At 37.7% G+C, this 19,874-nt stretch overlaps 1 protein-coding gene across 1 annotated transcript; it reads left to right on the top strand.

Annotated features, from left to right (window-relative positions):
• The first annotated feature begins 762 nt into the window (after positions 1-762).
• Positions 763-14,060, top strand: hao1 (hydroxyacid oxidase (glycolate oxidase) 1). The gene is made up of 8 exons (XM_084096123.1): positions 763-951; positions 4,853-5,004; positions 6,186-6,441; positions 9,046-9,221; positions 11,391-11,482; positions 12,884-13,042; positions 13,124-13,193; positions 13,803-14,060. The coding sequence occupies exons 1-8, from the start codon at positions 815-817 to the stop codon at positions 13,868-13,870; spliced, it is 1,110 nt and encodes a 369-aa protein (XP_083952249.1). The 5' UTR covers positions 763-814; the 3' UTR covers positions 13,871-14,060.
• Positions 14,061-19,874: the final 5,814 nt, after the last annotated feature.

Raw genomic sequence — 19,874 nt, 5'->3', positions numbered from 1 at the left:
ACACACACACACACACACACACACACACAAACATGTATTGTTAGAACTTATATATTAATTATTACATTTAAAGTAAGATTTGCATTTGTTTTTTGCTGATTTAAACACAAAATTATATTTTAGCAACTGTAAAACATCATGAACACTGCAAACAATTATTTTCCTCCTGCTTTCCAGTACAAATATATTAAATCAAGAAGCATAATGACTTAAGATATTAAGTATTGTTTTCTGGAAATTGTACCAAAATTTAAGTTAGTTTATGATTAAAACAAGAACAAATCAACTTAATTCAAAGGGAAAACAACATTATTTTTTCTGACCCAACTGGCAGATATTTCTTCTTGTTTTAAGCAAAAACTCGCTTATTTTTGATACATTTGTCAAAAAACAAGATTTATAATCTGAAGTAATTTTGCTTGTCAAGTAATGTTTTGATAGTTGTACTGGAAAACAAGACAAAAATGCTAAGAAATAATTTTTTGAGCTTAACTGTCATAAAAAATATTAAATATTTTTTTTCTCACATTTTGACTCAAACACACAATCCTTTTTCTGTCATATGCAATTGTTAATTTCATGCATATGAATGATTGTAATGTTTTTGTTTTTTTGACCAGAGCGTATTGATTTTTACTCAGTTTTGTGTTGGTTAATCACATATTTGTGAGCCGAAGCCGCTATAGCTGTGTGTGACGGGGCAAAGGGACCGATGCTGGATAAACATTAGCAGAAAGATCCCTTCAGAAAGTTAATTATTCATCAGTGGTGAAATACAGCGGGTTGAAGAGGTTTGAGTCTCATCAGTGGAATCATGTCAGACACGCTGGTGTGTGTTAGCGATTATGAGCTTCAAGCTCAAAGACTTTTGCCAAAGTCAGTATTCGATTATTATTTCTCAGGAGCCGACGAGCAGGAGACTCTGCGTGATAATGTAGCAGCGTTCGCCAGGTACGAGATCACTGTCATATAAGTGTCATTCGATTTTACAAGCGATGATTACAGATATAATGACATGTCCAGGTCATACGCTATAAAAAATTTTTTTTCAAATTCATAAGTATAAAGCAATGATTATTGAAGCATGTTTACAAGAAAATAATACTTCAGTTCTTCATGTTTAACTCGTGTTATTTGCTGTTCCTTTGTAATTTGTAAAATGTAATTTTTTTTTGAGTGAAAGTAAGGGTATAATTATAGGACAAGAATGCACTAAAAAAGAAAATGTTTTTCCCTTTGTATTTTTGAAAAGTTTCATGCACATACAACAACGTTATTAAAACGATCCTGTTTACACAGATCCACGAAACGCTGTATTATTCATGCCTGGCCAGTAGTTGGCGATGTCACTCTGTAAAGACACAAAAAGCGCCTCTAGACTGAACACTTAAAGGGATGCTTCACCGATTAGCATTAAGCTTTGTATCAGTAGAAACCCATAGTATTTTCGAATGACCGTGCTTCCCTCCCTCATGTCCCCCTAAGATGAGAGATTTCTGTATTGTGTGTCTGGAAAAAAAACTCAGATGATGCAAAAATCGTCATTTAGCTCATCAGAGGCTTTTTTGTCCAGAGGTGAGAGACTACAGCCAGTAGGAGGCGCTAGTTCTGCATGTGTTCAACCCGCCCATAGGGGGATCTCACGATAAAACAGCGTCTTTTCAGTTTCGAGTCGACTAGTCTAGTTGTGTCATTTCTTCCGATACTGCCCTCTGTAACCGGTAGGCGTGGCTTGGCCGTGTCCTCGTAGGGCAGCGAAGCAAGTGCATTCTGGGAGTTGTTGTCTTTTATCCACATGAGCCAAAAATACATTTTCTGGCTTTTCTCAGTCTAGAAGGCACCAACTTCTAAAATAATTTCACATTTCTACTACATAAATGACCCAATATAAAGACACATTCATCTTTCCAGCGGTGAAATATCCCTTTAATATGCATGGCCAAAATCCGCCCCCTATAGTCTCATTCACTACGTTAATCCACTAATACAGTTCACTTGAAGGAGTGAATGAAAACAAGTGAGCGAATTCGGACAGCCGTTGAGCGTACATCGGCTGTACACTCATTATTACAGTGCATTGTGGGATTGAATAAGCGCACTCGATAATGTCCACTATGGTTTCGGACACCACTACAAATGGCTGTTTATAGGGTGCAATATCGGATTCAGACACCGTTTTCACAAATTCATGTTTTTTTTACACAGTGACAATAAAGGTAATAATTATCAAAAACTTGCACTTTGAAACCTGTTTTTAAAAGTTTTAATTTTTAGGCCCCCAAAACACTAAATTAAGTGCAAAAAGGCATAAAAAAAAGTTTTTGGTTGAAATGGTGACGTGTAAACGGCTCCTCAATCTAACACCAAAGTCTATTTTAACTCAAATAAAGCCAATTTCTAAAAGCATTAACATGTTTTTCAATTGACTAAGCACAATTTCTTTCTAATGTATTGCTGTTTTACTTTGTATTTAATTATCATTACTCTCTATTTAAAGGGATAGTTGACCCAAAAATGAAAATTCTGTCATCATTTACTCCCTCAAGTTGAGTTTCTTTCTGCTGAACCCAAAAGAAGATGTATTGAAGAATGTTGGACACAAAACATTTGATGGGCCCCATTGACTTCCATAGGACTTTCCCCCCCGTACTATGTAGGTCAGTCAACTATCAACTTTTGAAAATCATTTTTGGGTCAACTATCCCTTTAAGAACAGATCAAGAATTTAAATGTCAGATCAACACAATGTTTCACAAAATAATGTTTAAAGATCAACTTCCATGAATCCTTATGAAGAGAATTATGTCACTGTTCAATCACAAATAATGCATCTTATACTCTGTACTAACAAGCTGTTTATGTAACTAAAAATGTATATAAGGCCTGACTGCACAAAAGACAACCTTGGTGATAAATATAAACTAAGGGTTTTCTGAACTTAAGGTTTTGTGCAACCAGTAACCCGAGGGTTGAAGGTTCAAAGCCCTCGAGCAAAACACGTAAACGGCCGTTTCTCCCGGTGAAATACAAACATATTCCAAGCTGATCGAGACAAGAAAGTGTCTGCTAAATCAACAACAAATGCATAATCAAAAGACCCAATTATTATCTGATACAAAGACATCTAATAAGTGAGACTGGGGCTAGTTGTCACAGTCAACAGTCAATGTCTCTCAGGGAGGATTTATAGTTTAAAAGTCAATCTCTGTACAGACACAAACCTTGACATCTGGACTACAACAGACTGACCGTTTTCTTTTTTAAAAATGTATCTTAAAATTAGATCAAATTAGATAAAAAGTCAAAATTATGACAAACAAATACACTATCACGACATAGGTCTCATCAAAAAGTCTTAATTATGAGGTAAAGTCAAAATTATGGCAAACTAATTCATAATTATATAAAGGTTACATTTTGACAAAAAAGTTTTAAAATGATAAAAATATTCAAAACAAAATTAAATTTTTAATGTTATCATTATGACACAACCTCATATTTATGACTTAGTATGCAAAACTGTGGCTGTTCATCAAGTAAACAGTCAGTCTGTTATAGTTCGAGTCAGTCCATCAAAATGTTGACAAGTATTACACTTGTTCTTAAATGTTTTGGCCTAATTTTAGAGCAGTGTGGGCCAGTTATAATTGTGTGCGTTTATCTTGGCCTGAAGCGCTCGTGTGGGTGAGCAGACCTCAACGACTTACAGCACTGTCCAGATGAATAATGACACTTTATATTAGTCATATATATACATATTTATAAAATGTGCAAACAAGACGTCCTTCAGGGTTACAGACACGCGTTGTGAAAGTTAAGCGAGCTGTGGTCAGACGACCTCATGAGTCACGAAATCAACACAAATATTAAAAGTCAAGGGTGAATTCATACGGCAATACGGTGCACAGGTAATACAGGACGAAATAAGCAAACATATGATCTATTTAAAAGCAGAGTTCCCACAATCTGGTTGTAGTTGTGTTTCAGAATTGTTTTATTGAATACATTTAGCTGAAAATCACCTGGAATATATTTTAAATTCATTTTGTGGATTTGGGTTAGTTTTGACCTAGAAGAGATAGATAAACAAACAATAAATAAATAAATAAATAAACTGTTTTTAGTATGGGAACCAAACTTTCCAAATGATATAATGTTGACTTTCAAAATACACATCATTTAATAAAAAATAAAAAAAGAGTTTTGAAAAGAGTTTTTTAAGAGATATAACCATTTCACTTTAGATTGAATTTCATTTATCAACAGTGTGATGTGACAACATGCCCCACAGAAGGGGTAAATGTGTTAAAATAACCATTTAAATAATAATAATTATTATTATTATTTTTCTGAGCAATAACAGAAATGTTCAATAGCTTTTTTTAGTCAAGGATTGTGTCTAGAAGATATTACTGGAGTAAAAAGTCATTTTTCTCTTCATCATATAGTATAATATGATCCTCAATAATATGGAATATACTATACTACACACCACTATATACCCATATACTATAATCATCAACTTTTTAATCTCATAGTTTTGAATGAATATCATAATTTCACATATATTTTAAATCTCAGAATTCACTTTTGCTCATTATTCTAACTTTTTATTTCATACACTAAAAAATGCTGGGTTGTATCAACACATGTTTGGGTCAAATATGGACAAACCCAACCGTTGGTTTAAACTTTTAAACCCAACGGTTGGGTTTGCCCATATTTGACCCAAACATGGAATGGAAAAACCCAGAATTCTTTTGTGTAATTATGGCATTTTGTGAAAATGAACCAGCCTCGGTATCATCTACATGTGTTATTTGTGAAGTATGAACTGTCTCTCTCTCTCTAGGTGGTGTCTTTACCCTCGAGTGCTCAGAGACGTGTCCTCAGTGGACATGTCCACCACAGTCCTGGGTCAGAGGGTCAGTATGCCCATCTGTGTGGCAGCTACAGCCATGCAGAGAATGGCACATCCCGACGGAGAGACGGCCACTGCCAGAGGTCAGACACCAGCAACTACACTTATTTGACATCACATGCAATTACTATAAGCAACCACATGGTGGCGTCATCAGTCCTTCCTACATACTGCATTATCTCCTGCTCCCAATCACACTCTATTATCCCTTACAGTAATGAACAACATCTACCATAGTATGAGCTAATATACTGTAGTTTTGTGTGGCCATAGTATGGAAGCCCATTTCTGCCCCACAAGAAATCATAATTATGATATACAAAATATTTATGAGATAAAATATTGAAATTATGACAGACTATTATGACAGTTATAACTATAACAAAGTCAAAATTACAACACTAATTCATAATTATGAGAAAAGGTCAAAATGATGGCATAAAAAGTCATAATTATGAGATAAAAAGTGAAAATTATGACATTTATAATTATGAGGTATAAAGTTGAAATTATGACGTTAAATAATTCTGAGGAAAAAAGTTAAAATTATGACATCATAATTATGAGATAAAAAGTCAAAATGTATGTCTTAATATGACATAATTATAACAGTCAAAATTATGACACAAGTCAATTGAGATAAATAGTCAAAATTATGTTATATGCGATAAAAAATGAACAATCACGACAGTCATAATTATGACATAAAAGTCCAAATTACATACTAAGTCAATTATGAGATAAGTCAAATTAAGACAGTCATAATCATAGCAGTCAAAATTATGACACTAATTCATTATTATGAGACAATTGACATACAAGTCAATTATGAGATAAAAAGTCAAAATTATATCATGAGATCAAAAGTAAAAAAAATAAAGACATCATAATTTTAACAGTCAAAATGACATACTAGTCAATTATGAGATAAAATGACAAGATACTTTTTATCTTGTGATTTAAACCTTATACGTCATAATTGTGCATGTATTTTTTCCTTCTGTGGCAGACATGGGCTTCCACACTTGCTGTTACCGTCAGTAGCAGTGAATACAAACTAGCTAGTAATAATTATTAACTAGTAATTATTAATTATTATCTAGTAATAATTCTCCTGACTGTAGTGCTCAGGCTGAAACTTTTTAGCATGGGACTTTGTGAGGGATCTAAATGATCTCTGAGCAGATCCTACATGATGGATCACTCCTTCCTGAAGGTTTGAACCCAAGCCCAATCATGTTGTCCTGTTCTGACCTGTCCTCAGCCTGCCTGTCCTCGGACACGGGGATGATGTTGAGCTCCTGGTCCACCTCCACCATAGAGGAGGTCGCGGAGGCCTCACCTGGAGCCGTGCGCTGGATGCAGCTGTACATTTATAAAGACCGAGCGCTGACTCAGTCTCTGGTCAGGAGGGCAGAGGACGCTGGGTATAAGGGGATCTTTGTCACAGTGGACACACCTTATCTTGGCAGGCGACGTGATGACGTGCGCAACCGATTTAAGCTGCCCTCTCATTTGAGGTAAACGCAGAGACAACCACACGTGACGCGCGTGTGTGCCAGCTGCATGCTTTACAGACATCTCTGGCTGTGTGTGTTTGAGTGTGTGTGTGTAAACTCACCAACACTGTGAATTCTTCATCAGTAATAATCTGACTGCATCTCTTTAACAATCAACACCTGCTGATTAACTGTCACTCTCTCTGCTGCTCTGGAGGTTTATGTCCTTGTCCACAAGGAACAAGTGATTTTTGTCATTTTAACAGCATCATATGACTGGACATATTATCATTGCATATTTGCTTACTCTGATCTTTTTTCTCTCATCATATCAACCCCTTGGCAACATCTTATCAATCACATAACAAGCTCACGGCCACTCAGAACACCTAGCAACCACATAGTAACACCCTGGAAACCACTTGGCAACAGCTTAGCAATCACATAAGCTCACAGTCACTCAGAACACCTAGAAACCACATAGTAACACCCTGGAAACCACTTGGCAACAGCTTAGCAATCAAATAACAAGCTCACGGCCACTCAGAACACCTAGAAACCACATAGTAACACCCTGGAAACCACTTGGCAACAGCTTAGCAATCAAATAACAAGCTCACGCCCACTCAGAACACCTAGAAACCACATAGCAACACCCTGGAAACCACTTGGCAACAGCTTAGCAATCACACAACAAGCTCACAGCCACTCAGAACACCTAGAAACCACATAGCAACACCCTGGAAACCACTTGGCAACAGCTTAGCAATCACACAACAAGCTCACAGCCACTCAGAACACCTAGAAACCACATAGCAACACCCTGGAAACCACTTGGCAACAGCTTAGCAATCAAATAACAAGCTCACGGACACTCAGAACACCTAGAAACCACATAGCAACACCCTGGAAACCACTTGGCAACAGCTTAGCAATCACACAACAAGCTCACAGCCACTCAGAACACCTAGAAACCACATAGCAACACCCTGGAAACCACTTGGCAACAGCTTAGCAATCAAATAACAAGCTCACGGCCACTCAGAACACCTAGAAACCACATAGCAACACCCTGGAAACCACTTGGCAACAGCTTAGCAATCACACAACAAGCTCACAGCCACTCAGAACACCTAGAAACCACATAGCAACACCCTGGAAACCACTTGGCAACAGCTTAGCAATCACATAAGCTCACAGCCACTCAGAACACCTAGAAACCACATAGTAACACCCTGGAAACCACTTGGCAACAGCTTAGCAATCAAATAACAAGCTCACGGCCACTCAGAACACCTAGAAACCACATAGTAACACCCTGGAAACCACTTGGCAACAGCTTAGCAATCAAATAACAAGCTCACGGCCACTCAGAACACCTAGAAACCACATAGCAACATCCTGGAAACCACTTGGCAACAGCTTAGCAATCACATAACAAGCTCACGGCCACTCAGACCACCTATAAACCACATAGCAACACCCTGGAAACCACTTGGCAACAGCTTATCAATCACATAATAAGCTCACGGCCACTCAGAACACCTAGAAACCAAATAGTAACACCCTGGAAACCACTTGGTAACGGCTTAGCAATCACATAACAAGCTCATGGCCACTCAGAAACACCTAGAAACCACATAGCAACACCCTGGAAACCACTTGGCAATGGCTTAGCAATCACATAACAAGCTCACGCCCACTCAGAACACCTAGAAACCACATAGCAACACCCTGGAAACCACTTGGCAACAGCTTAGCAATCACATAAGAAGCTCACAGCCAATCAGAACACATAGAAACCAAATAGCAACACCCTGGAAACCACCCACAACACATCACTCAAATTTGCATGACACCACACCCCATTTTTATAGCATCAAATATCTAACTTAAACCAGACTTATTGGAAAAACGATAAGAATCATCATGCTGGATTTTTCTTCAGGGGCATGATAAAGAAAACTCACAAGACTGATCACATCAACTCTTTTTACTATTCTTCTGAGGTTTCTCTATAAACAAAGCCTCAGTTTTCTCTCACTCATGGACATATTATTTTACTGATTTGTTGTCCCTTGAAAACCGACGCGCTCACTGAAGAGCTTTATGCATTTATGGAAACAGAAATCTCTCTCTTGAACACGGGAAGCGTTTACTGCCGCCGTACCGTCGATCACGCCGCTCATGGGGATTAATACTCACGCTTCAGCTCCGTCAACACTCGCTACATTATACTTTTTATGTGGGGAAACATTCAGATATCAGCAGTTCTACAGATATATGCCAACAGCGGCGCGCTATAAAAATGCCCTCATGAAAGTAAAGCCTTCCTGCTCCGGATCCCACGAGAAGAATTATAGCAATTAGAAATCCAAAAAAGCATCACGGCCCCACCGTATATTTCAGCACAACTGCCTCCGTTTCCATCAGCAGTGACACAACATGAACTTCATCTCAACCCTCCCGGAGACCCCACAAATCAAAGCGCACCAGCGGCAACAAGGTGCCATTGAGCGCGAGCGCCCGTGTTTGGATAAAACCCCAGCTCAGTTTTCATACACTGACCAAAAACAACACTCACAGGACTAATTCCATTTTGCACTCTCATTTTTTTTCCCACAGGATGGCCAATTTCGAATCCCCTGATTTAGCGTTCTCCTCAAAAGAGGGTTATGGGGAGGACAGCGGCCTGGCGGTGTACGTGACTCAGGCCATCGATGCCACGGTGAAATGGGACGACATCGCCTGGCTGAAGAGATTGACCTCCCTGCCGGTGGTGGTCAAGGGCGTTTTGACAGGTGAGGGATCCTCTTGTGTTTTGGGTCATATACTGTGGTTGTGTGTCTGAAAGCTGTCCGGTAGGTCAGTGACTTCACAGGAAGAAAACTGGATTCAGACAGGCTTCCAATGCGCTATAACATCTGATTCTGAAACCAATCAAAGTGAGCTTTAGAGACAACCAAACAAAGATGTAGTGGCAATGCTTATTTTAAAATAAAATTAATTAAAACAAAATATTATATTAAAATGTAATATAATAAACTAAATCAAATAATTTTTAAATAATAATAATAAAGAATGTAATATAATAAATAAAAAAATAAATATTTTTTAAATAATAATAATAATAAAAATAAGTTTAATAAAACAAATAAAAATAATATATTAAAGTAAAAAAAAAATAAAGTAAAAATACAGTAAACAAAAATGACAAATGTTAAATTAAACTAAATTAAAACAAATAAAGTAAAATAAATATAAATAAAATAATGAAGAAAATAAATTAATAAATAAGTTGAATTAAGAGATGTTTATGAATACATTTAATTTACACCTACCGCCAAACTGCACACATAAGGATTGTGGGATAATTTAAGGGCAATGAAGAGCACATTGTGCCTGCAAAAAGCAACCAGATGAATGCATGTTATGCAAACATTATATATTTAAAATGTGAAAACTTACACTAGTAGTTGACCTCAAAACTTACAGACATGAACTAAACGCTACAAAAGCTACATAAAGGTTATTCAATTGTTCTATTCAAGAAAGCATCTTCTTTTAAAAAACAACTTGAGTTGGTTATATGGTTCTTTTGAGAAATTAAAAACATTCTTGATGTTGCATTATAAGTTTTTATGATCAATTTATAAACACCATAGATGTTTTCTAAAACACTACAGAATAAAAGTTCTGACTTTCTGGTTCTAACTAGAACCTTTACCTTTAAGAGTGTGGAATGTTCATCGTCACTGATAGAGAACAAGCTATTAGCATAATATAATCAAAACGAAGCGGACGTTGACCCCGTCTGTCAGCGAGGGGCCGCTAATTAAAGATAATGTGTCATTTATCTCGCGGGAGGAAGAGGCAGCCAGACCGTGAGCGGGGAGGTTATCTCGCAAACGTCTGCAAGCTTTACTGCTGTTATTGTGTCTTCAGATAAACTTTTATCTTCTCTCTGGCTCTGGAAATGGCACATTCTGTAAAGAAAAAAAAAAGTATTTTAATTTCAGCACAGACCGAAAGATATAAATGTATTCCCTGACAAACTCGGGGAGGGTTTGTGGAGTAATTGGGGAACGCCATTAGTTATTTTAGCTCATGTGTGGAACATAATTTTCCTTGAAAAAGTGCATCCTTTCCTCTTGGCTTCGGCTTAAAGGAAACCGCTATTTAATCTTTTTTTTTTTTTTTTTTTTGGGGGGGGACTTTTCCGAACGGAACAGACTTAAATTACAGTACACTACATGCAAAGCTAAATTTTCACCTTTTTTGAAGATACTTTCCAGTGAAAAAACTGGCGTCTGACTATTCTGCTTTTCTCCATGTTCCTCTTTCTTTAGTGTGTGATGTTGCTGTTTGATCATGAAAAAGCTCCACTTCTTCTCTATATCAGTGTCAGTGTTTCTGAACTCCTGAAACGCCTCCATTGTAGTCTCGAGTTTCTTCCGGGAACGAACACGTCACAATATTCCTCATTATAATAATTAATGCGCAGAATAAAGGGGCGGGGCCTGGTCGAGTTAGTTAGTAGTGTGTTAAACTGGCGGTTATAGTAAGGGGCGGGACATTTCCCAAACACACTCGAAGCGCTCGACCAATCACAACACACTGATCCAGCCGACCAATCAGAGCACAGTGTGCCTTTCAGAAGGAGGGGCTTCATAGAGACAGGAACTAAACAGAGCGTTACTGACAGACTGGGAAGAGAGGCGCAGCAACAATGGAGAATATGAGGAAAATAATGAACATTCAAGCAGGAAAACCTGTTCTAGTAGAGACTAAAAACCAAAAGGCATAATAGTTCCTCTTTAAATGCAGATAAAGACAGCACTGCACACCATAGCCATTCAAAAGATTTTGGCTTCAAATTGCAGCTCCCTTGCAGAATGAGCAAACGCAAAACTGCTTTAGAAGAACCACAGTAATTAATGTTCTGCTCATTGTGAATCTCGCCGTTTCAGCTGAAGATGCCAGAGAAGCTCTGAAGTATGGGGTGGATGGAATACTTGTGTCAAACCACGGAGCAAGACAACTCGATGGCGTCCCAGCCACCGTAAGCGTCTATTGAAGAAATGAGACCTCCAACCCACAAGTCCTCTTTGCAAACTATCCTCTGTGGCCTTTAAATTGCATCTTTGATGGTGTGAAATACAGTCACGGGTTTACCAAAGTGGTGCCAAACTAAGGTTTTATGAGCGCAGAACTCAAATGAGCGTGAAGAGATTTCTGAATATAGACGCAGATGTGGTGTATCTGCTCCTGGTCCTCCAACACTTATGTTTTATGTTATGATCTATAATTAGTGCTGAGTTGATCTACTGAGGCTCTATCCTTCTAGAAGTTTCTGACACCGTACCAGTACCACCGAACCAGAAGCACCAGATGTGTATTTTGATACTTTAATGCACTACTATTGTACAGTATGTTTGGAATAATTATGATTTTGTAAGACGTCTCTTCTGCTCACCAAGGCTGCATTTATTTGATGAAAAATACAGTAAAAACTGTAATATTGTGTAATATTATTATAATCCAAATTTGCTGTTTTCTATGTGAATGTATAGTAAAGTGTAATTTATTCCTGTGATCAAAGCTGAATTTTCAGCATCATTACTTCAGAAATCATTCTGATATGATGATTTGATGATCAATTATTATTAATGGTTCTTATTTTTATCAATGTTGGAAACAGTTTTACTGCTTAAAATATTTGTGGAAATCATGATTTTTTTTTCAGGATTCTTTGATGAAAAGAAAGTTCAAAGAACAGCATTTATTTGAAATATAATTATTTTGCATCATTATAAATATATATTTTTTGATTATTTATTCAATTTCTTTCTTTCTCTTTCTCTCTTTCTTTCTTTCTCTCTTTCTTTCACTTTCTTTCTTTTTTTCTTTCACTTTCTTTCTTTCTCTCTCTTTCTTTCTTTCTTTCTTTCTTTCACTTTCTTTCTTTCTCTTTCTCTCTCTCTTTCTCTTTCTCTTTCTCTTTCTTTCTTTCTTTCTTTCTTTCTTTCTTTCACTTAATTTCTTTCTTTCTCTTTCTTTCTTTTTTTCTTTCACTTTCTCTCTCTTTCTCTCTTTCTTTTTCTTTCTTTCTTTCACTTTCTTTCTTTCTTTCACTTTCTTTCTTTCTTTCTTTCTTTCTTTCTTTCTTTCTTTCTTTCTTTCTTTCACTTTCTTTCTTTCACTTTCTTTCTTTCTTTCTTTCTTTCTTTCTTTCTTTCTTTCTTTCTTTCCCTAAACTTTTAAATGGTAGTGTAATGTTTCTTGAGCATCAAATCATCATATTAGAATGATTTCTGAAGGATCATGTGACACTGAAGACTGGAGTAATGATGCTGAATCACAGGAATAAATTAGGAATAAAACAGGAATAAAAAATCTTGACCGGTAGTGTACACCTGAGAATGAATAACATACAGTAATGTGCTGGTGTGTGCCAGTGCAGATCGACGCTCTGCCTGAGGTAGTGGAGGCTGTTGAAGGAAAGGTGGACGTCTTCATGGATGGAGGGGTTCGTAAGGGCACAGATGTGCTGAAGGCTCTGGCGCTGGGAGCAAAGGCTGTTTTTGTTGGAAGACCCGTCCTGTGGGCGCTTGCCTGTGAGGTAAAACACTGTAAATATGCAATTACTGGACAAGCACGTTATTCCTAATGTCTAACAGGACATCAATCTTTCTGTTTGCAGGGTGACAAAGGAGTTACTAATGTTCTAGAGTTACTGCGAGAGGAACTTCACCTTGCAATGGCACTTACAGGTATATTGGTGTGAGCATTAGTTTGTGCATGGGTGAACAAAACAACACAACACAACAACACAACACAATAAATTAAAATAAAATAAAATAAACAATAAAATAAAACATGATAAAATAAATGAATAAAACAAAATAATAAAATAAACAATAAAATAAAACAAACACAAAAAATAATAAAATAAAACAACAAAATAGAATAACACAATAAAATACAATACAATAAGATGAAACAATTAAAACATTTTATAAAATAAACAATAAAATAAAACAATAAATTAATAAAATAAACACAATAACATAAACACAATAAAATAAAACAAACACAAATCAAATAATACAATACAATACAATAAATAAAAAATAAAACAAACACAATACAATAATACAATACAATAAAACAATAAAATACAATAAAATAAAATAACACAAATTAATAAAATAAATTATTTGAATTAAATTAAAATAAAAAGATAGATAAATTACAATAAAGTAGAAACAGTACTGAACTACATAAAATATTTAAAATTCTATATATACTGTATATATATGAATCAGTGTGATTGTATTTGGCATGTGATATTGTTTTTACAGTGTGTTGTCTTCTGGCAGGGTGTCGCTCACTGAAAGAAGTCAATAGATCCATTCTGAGAAGATCTGAGTTCATTTCGAGGATCTAATGAGCAGAACTGTTGCATGCTGGGGGATTTCATGTGTGCCAGTGACTGGACCGACTTGTGTAGTTCAAATGAGCCCAGAGGATTCGGGCACGACAGATTTAGCATCATGAATAAAACATTTGTGTAAGTCATTTGTGTAAAGTTTTGAATAAATGCATCAAAAGCATGTGGTTTGTACAACCCTACCGTGCATGACAGCAGTAATCCTTCCTGTTTACTCCAGGCATGCAATGTTTAGAAACCCAAACCAGTTTTGTAACTCTTCCAATCTGCACAGGGACTATTTTCCTCACTGTCCGGACACTGGGAACAGAACGAAGAGGATATTTAAAGGAATATTTCATCTAAAAAACAGGGTTTTTCTGTTAAAACTAAAACCATAAACAAACATTTTTGCACTTGAAATAAAAATTCAGCTAGTTGCCAAGGAAGGATTTTTCATTTTCATTTAGTTTAAAATGAAAATTCTTACATATATAGACTATTTAACTAATGCAAGTGATTTCATAATTTATGTGAATGCTTTTTTCTTGCATGCACAGGAATTCAGAGCTCATATCACCACACCGTACTTGTCATTTACATTCCTCTATTTCATTACAGTAATAGTCAATTTGCTGTAAACAGGTTCCCTGCTTTCTCATGAATATGCATATACTCCCTCCACGGGGCCCGAAAGGCAAATAGGTTTGTGAGAGGTTCAGAAAGGTCACACACAAGGCATGGGATTTCTTCACTGGCTCTTTCCATGGCTGAACCACAGGACCTGAATGAAGCCATTATATGCATTGACTCTCCACAGGAAAACAAACTTTGTCAGGGCTCTGTTCATTAGCACCTAACACTTTGTTTGAAACGCCTACTTCTTCAGGGGCCAGAAAGGGGAAGTGAACTCCTGCTGAAATCAAACAAAACCCACCGTTTATGAGGTTTTAAGAGGTTTTGCATTGTTTGCATGCACCCTAGATACTTAGATGATAAATATAGTGGCCCTAAAAAGTATGTGGACAATTTCATCATGTTTTGCATTAGATAAAAATATATAAAAACAAGCAGTATTGGGTGTAATGCATTACAAGTAATTAATTACTGTAATTTAATTACTTTTCCCTTGAAAAAGTAAAGTATTGCTCTTAATTTGTCTGCAATTTAATTACAGTTACTTCTGATGTAAATGCATTAAATACTGTACAACAACTACTGAACAGTTCTATATAAAACAACAGTGGATTTAACATTAAAATTTAACGTCTAATGTTAAAATGTATGCAGCCTTCTCCCTTGAAGTGTACTTTGGTCAGTTCAAAAATAATGTATGCAATTCTATTTTATTTATTTGAAATAATTAAAAGAGCTGTTCCATGTCTATCCTTGTATTGTTCAACAAGATTGAACAGGTATTAGTAATAAGTAATTCAATACCTTTTAGAGATAGTAATACTTTGTTGAAGATATTACCCAACATTGAAAACAATTTGCATATGCATAAAAATTATGATTTTTTTTTTGTTGCCTATTGCGTTAATGCTTTGTTATCCAAAGCAATGACATTTACACATTTTTATGTGTGACCCAAGCATCCAAATCCTTTTTTATTATTATTATTATTATTGCCTAGCTAACAGGGAATGTTCTCAAAACTCTGACTAACGTTCTGGCAAGGTTCTCTCAGAGTTATGATCAAAACGTAACATTAGAACATTCGAAGTGATCTGGTCTTGAGTAACGCATCTGAAGCTGTCAGATCACTAGTGCAGACACAGCAGGTCACCAGTTATCTCAATATAACCTCGCCTGCGCACCGCAGAAATACAGCTGCAGTGAAGGATATCATTTTGAAACACTGTGTGGCCATGAAGAATCTAACCCAAAAGCGCCCGCATCACACAGCTGTTATTCTAATTTGTTTGAGCGTTTGCAAATAGCACCAAGACCGCATCACCCATAAAAGTTAGCAGAGGTTTTGCTTAACAAGGCGCTTTTGTCTGACCAGAGGAGGGCACTTGTTCAAACACACAAACCAAAGTGAAGAAAACAAAAGTGGCTCATCTAGAGAGAGAAGAAACGTTGTCCTCTCCTTACACCAGCCCTGCACGCAGATACTCAGAATGGCAATTTAATTAATTGTGCTGTAATATTGTGGGAATGGAATATCTAATATGTGAAAAATGTGCATACAACCAAAGCGCGTTTGGGATCATGCATCCCACTAGCCTAGAAATAAATGTATTTTGCAGCCAGGGCAGTCTAGCAACTCTCCATTGACTTTCGAGCTGCAAAAACCTAAATTGGGTCAAGCCAATCACGTTGTGTATAGAGTAGGCGGGGCGGGCTTAACATAATGACAGAGTTGCGACGGTTACCTGCACTTGAAAACAAAGAATGACGGCTGCTGCTGGCAAACATCTTTCGAATCGGCTTTGTCTGCGACTCTGGAGGACTTGGAGTTAAGTTTTTCTTTGAGAAAAGAGCATAGAACGGCACTTAAGTCATTCTTAAAAAAAGGAAGATGTGTTCGTAGTTTTGCCGGCCAGATATGGCAAAAGTTGAATCTATCAACTAGCTCCGCTGTTGGGAAAACGCTCTGGGGTGCGTTTCCCGAAAGCATTGTTGGCCAACTATGGTCGCAAGTTCATCGCAATGTCCATTGAACTCTATTGGTAACGAGGGAACTTGCGACCATAGTTGGCTAACGATGCTTTCGGGAAACGCACCCCTGGTTGGTTGAAGCGCTGTCCTATTGCGTGCAGAGGGATTTTGAAAGACAGTCGTTTATCCCGCCCCTCGGATTGAGCCGTGTCTATGGTGAGTTGCCAGACCTAACATCTTGATGTAGGTCTGGCTTGCCAGGCTAGCATCCCACAATACAGTGCACTAAACTTGACCTTACATTTCCAGTGCAGTGTCGTTATGTTTAACTAAACTTAAAACTATCAAAATAATTTAAATTGAAAAAACTTAAATGAAAGTTGAAATAGTCATGACAACTCTTGGAGTGTTTGGCATGGTAGTCAATATGACAATGCTATGTTTTGTCTTGGCGAAATAGATCTGCTACACTTCTGCTGATGATTATTGCTTCTGCTGCTGTTGATTATTAGCCTAGAAATCTAGATGCACCTAGCGGCAGCAAATTCTATTTTGCAGCCAGGGTCGTCTAGCAACTCTCCGTTGACTTTCAAGCTGGAAAAACCAAACTCTAGTCAGGCCAATCACATCGTGTATAGAGTTGGTGGGCGGGCTTTACATAATGACGGCAGAGTTGTGACGGTTCCTGCTACTTGAAAACAAAGAATGGCGGCTGCTGCTGGCGAACAGCGGTCTTTCAAATCGGCTTTGGCCGCGACTCTGGAGGACTTTAAGCTTTTCCTTGAGAAAAGAACAAAGAACAGCACTGAAGTCATTCTTAAAAAAGGAAGATGTGTTCGTCGTTTTGCCAACCAGATATGGCAAAAGTTTAATCTAGCTCCGCTGGTGGGAAAACGCAGCGCTATCCTATTGCGTGCAGAGGGAATTTGAAAGACCACCGTTTATCCCGCCCCTCGGATTGAGTCCTGCTAATGGTGAGTTCACAGAACCAACATCTTGATGTGGGTCTGGCTTGCCAGGCTCGGTGATTATTGCTGTTGCTGCTGATTATTGCTGCTTCTGCAGAGCAAGTACGGGATTTGCTACTGCCAATCCATACAGGTGGAGCTGGGGATGGTGGAGGGTTTCTGAAAGCGCGCTGCACTGCCACAGCAAATGCTGACAAGTATTTGAAGGTTGAGCAGGGAGCTTATTGGCTACACATACAGCAGGAACCAATCAGCTGTGCCTTATATATAAAATGATGTGATTGCAAGCAGATTGAGTTAAGGACCCATCAGCCTGCGCCATCTAGAGTTTCATGACAGAACTTTGTATTTACATAGTACTAAAATAACACTGCTCCAGTGTGATGAATAAACTGTAAGCTCAAATATGTTTTCATCAAAATCTACAGCACTATAAAATAAATATAAATAGATCAATAATGTGATATTTTTAGTGCCTATTCTTCCTCTGTATTTGATCAATAGTAATTACTTTCATTTTATTTAGTGGTAAAGAATCACTTTTACTATTTCTCATACTCAGGGTTACATATTTGAACAACCCCCTAATTATAAGTATCAAACTTTACAAACATTTTGGCTTGTGAAATAAGCCCTTGGTATCATATGCATCTCAGCTGTAGTCTGTTTAGATTTGTTCAGCCGTGATCTGGCAGGAGAAAAGCTGCAACGGTCTGCGTGTCTGTTTCTGAAATACAGCCTCTGGCTGTGGCCCAGCGTCTATGGCTTTAGCTTTGGTTTCTGCACACTGAAAGCCTTTGGGGGAAGGCAGTGTGGGACAGGGTGTGTCCCGCTGAAGCTGTGGTCGCTGTGACAAGACACTGGCTGAGCGTCTCTGCACACGGGGCCTGGAGAACCAGAGATCTGCACCTGTGTGTCTAGACAGCCACCCGACGAGAATAAGAGCGCGTCAAGGGACAACTTCTCACACGATTTCTTTCCTCTTTGCTACAACTGAACATAAATATATAAAGTGAATATGGGAAATGCTGAGAGCATAATTCACTAGATTTTATTGCCTGTGCAAATCTGAGTGCTGCGAGTGTTCGCCAAAGTGTTGTTGTGCGGTTGCTAAGGTGTACCAGGACATTTGTCATGCAAAACTCTCCACCATGATGCTAGAGTGTTGATATGTGGTTGCTACGGTGTCCTGGGGGGCTCTTAGGGTGTTGCTATGGTGTTCTACATGTTCTTAGGGCATTGCTATGCAGTTGCTAGGGTGTTCTTGGTATTTACCAGGGCATGTTGGCCAATGCAAAACTCGTAACGATGCTGGGGTGTTGCTATCTTGTTCAATGCATTCTTAGGGCATTGCTATACTGTTGCTAGCTTGTTCTGGGTCCAGGGTGTGCTTACCCATGCAAAACTCGCTGACATGTTGCTAGGGCGTTGCTATGTGGTTCCAGTGGTGTTCAATGCATTCTTAGGGCATTGCTATGAAGTAGCTAGGTTGCTATGGGTTGTTTCCTGTGCGTAATTGCCCATGCAAAACTCACCACCATGATGCTAGGGTGTTGCTATGTGGTTGCTATGGTGACCTGGGTGATTCTTGGGGCGTTGCTAGGGTGTTCTGGGTAGTTACCAGGGGTCTCATATGCTTGTTCTCTTCAACAAGCAAGTGCGATATCATTCATGCCTGTAGCACAACTGTTTGTTTGAACCCCAAACCCTTAGTCTGGCAATGCACCTCTAAAAATAAAATTAAATAACTATCTGTGCATGGTCACAGCCTCAGACACCAACCAAAGCATTCAACTAAAACATAAACTCTAATACACATAAAAATACCCAACACACACAAATACTGGGTAAAATAGTTCATATTTCATTTAGACTTCTTAGCATTGAATGAATTATATTTTTAATCAACATTTCTCAAGCTTCATCCATTCCATTTTTTTTAGCTTGTTTCAAAGCATTGAGGCATTTGGTTTTCCATTAAAAATGCTGTGGCCAAAAGAACATATCTTAGAAGAACGTCTAATTATACTGCCTACGTTCTGAAACGCACTTCACTCCACTAATGTCCTCCTACGTAGGACCTAAATATCTGCTCCCTACTTACTGGATCATCAAGAAAATGATTCAAGTCATATATCCAGGAGAGGGCAATGTTTAGCTTCTCATCTCTGAAAAAAACGTCTGTCTGATTATTGGTTTTCCCCTGTAAAGACAAGCACGTTCTTATTTAAAACTACTGCATTGAGACAAACATCTTTTCCTCATTTTTCAGAAAACATCTTTGCAGGATGCGATTAATGCGCTCCAAATTAATGCTGCAGAGTGGGATTAAACAAATACGAATTAAACAAAACCGAAGCGCAGATTGTTGAGTTATACCCTCATTAAATGTCAACAAATGCATCTGATTAACTCTTTTATTGCTCTTTCAAGCCCAACTGTTGATG

The sequence above is a fragment of the Abramis brama genome, assembly GCF_963993115.1.
Source record: "Abramis brama genome assembly, chromosome: 21".
Lineage (NCBI taxonomy): Eukaryota > Metazoa > Chordata > Actinopteri > Cypriniformes > Leuciscidae > Abramis > Abramis brama.
The sequence above is the reverse complement of the archived record's forward strand: the minus strand, read 5'-3'. Positions and strand labels throughout refer to the sequence as shown.

Coding starts and splice junctions, on each gene's coding strand:
- hao1 (XM_084096123.1), top strand. CDS start 815: ATGTCAGACACGCTGGTGTGTGTTAGCGATTATGAGCTTCAAGCTCAA. Junction 5,005..6,185: donor AGAGACGGCCACTGCCAGAG/GTCAGACACCAG, acceptor ACCTGTCCTCAG/CCTGCCTGTCCTCGGACACG. Junction 11,483..12,883: donor TCGATGGCGTCCCAGCCACC/GTAAGCGTCTAT, acceptor GTGCCAGTGCAG/ATCGACGCTCTGCCTGAGGT.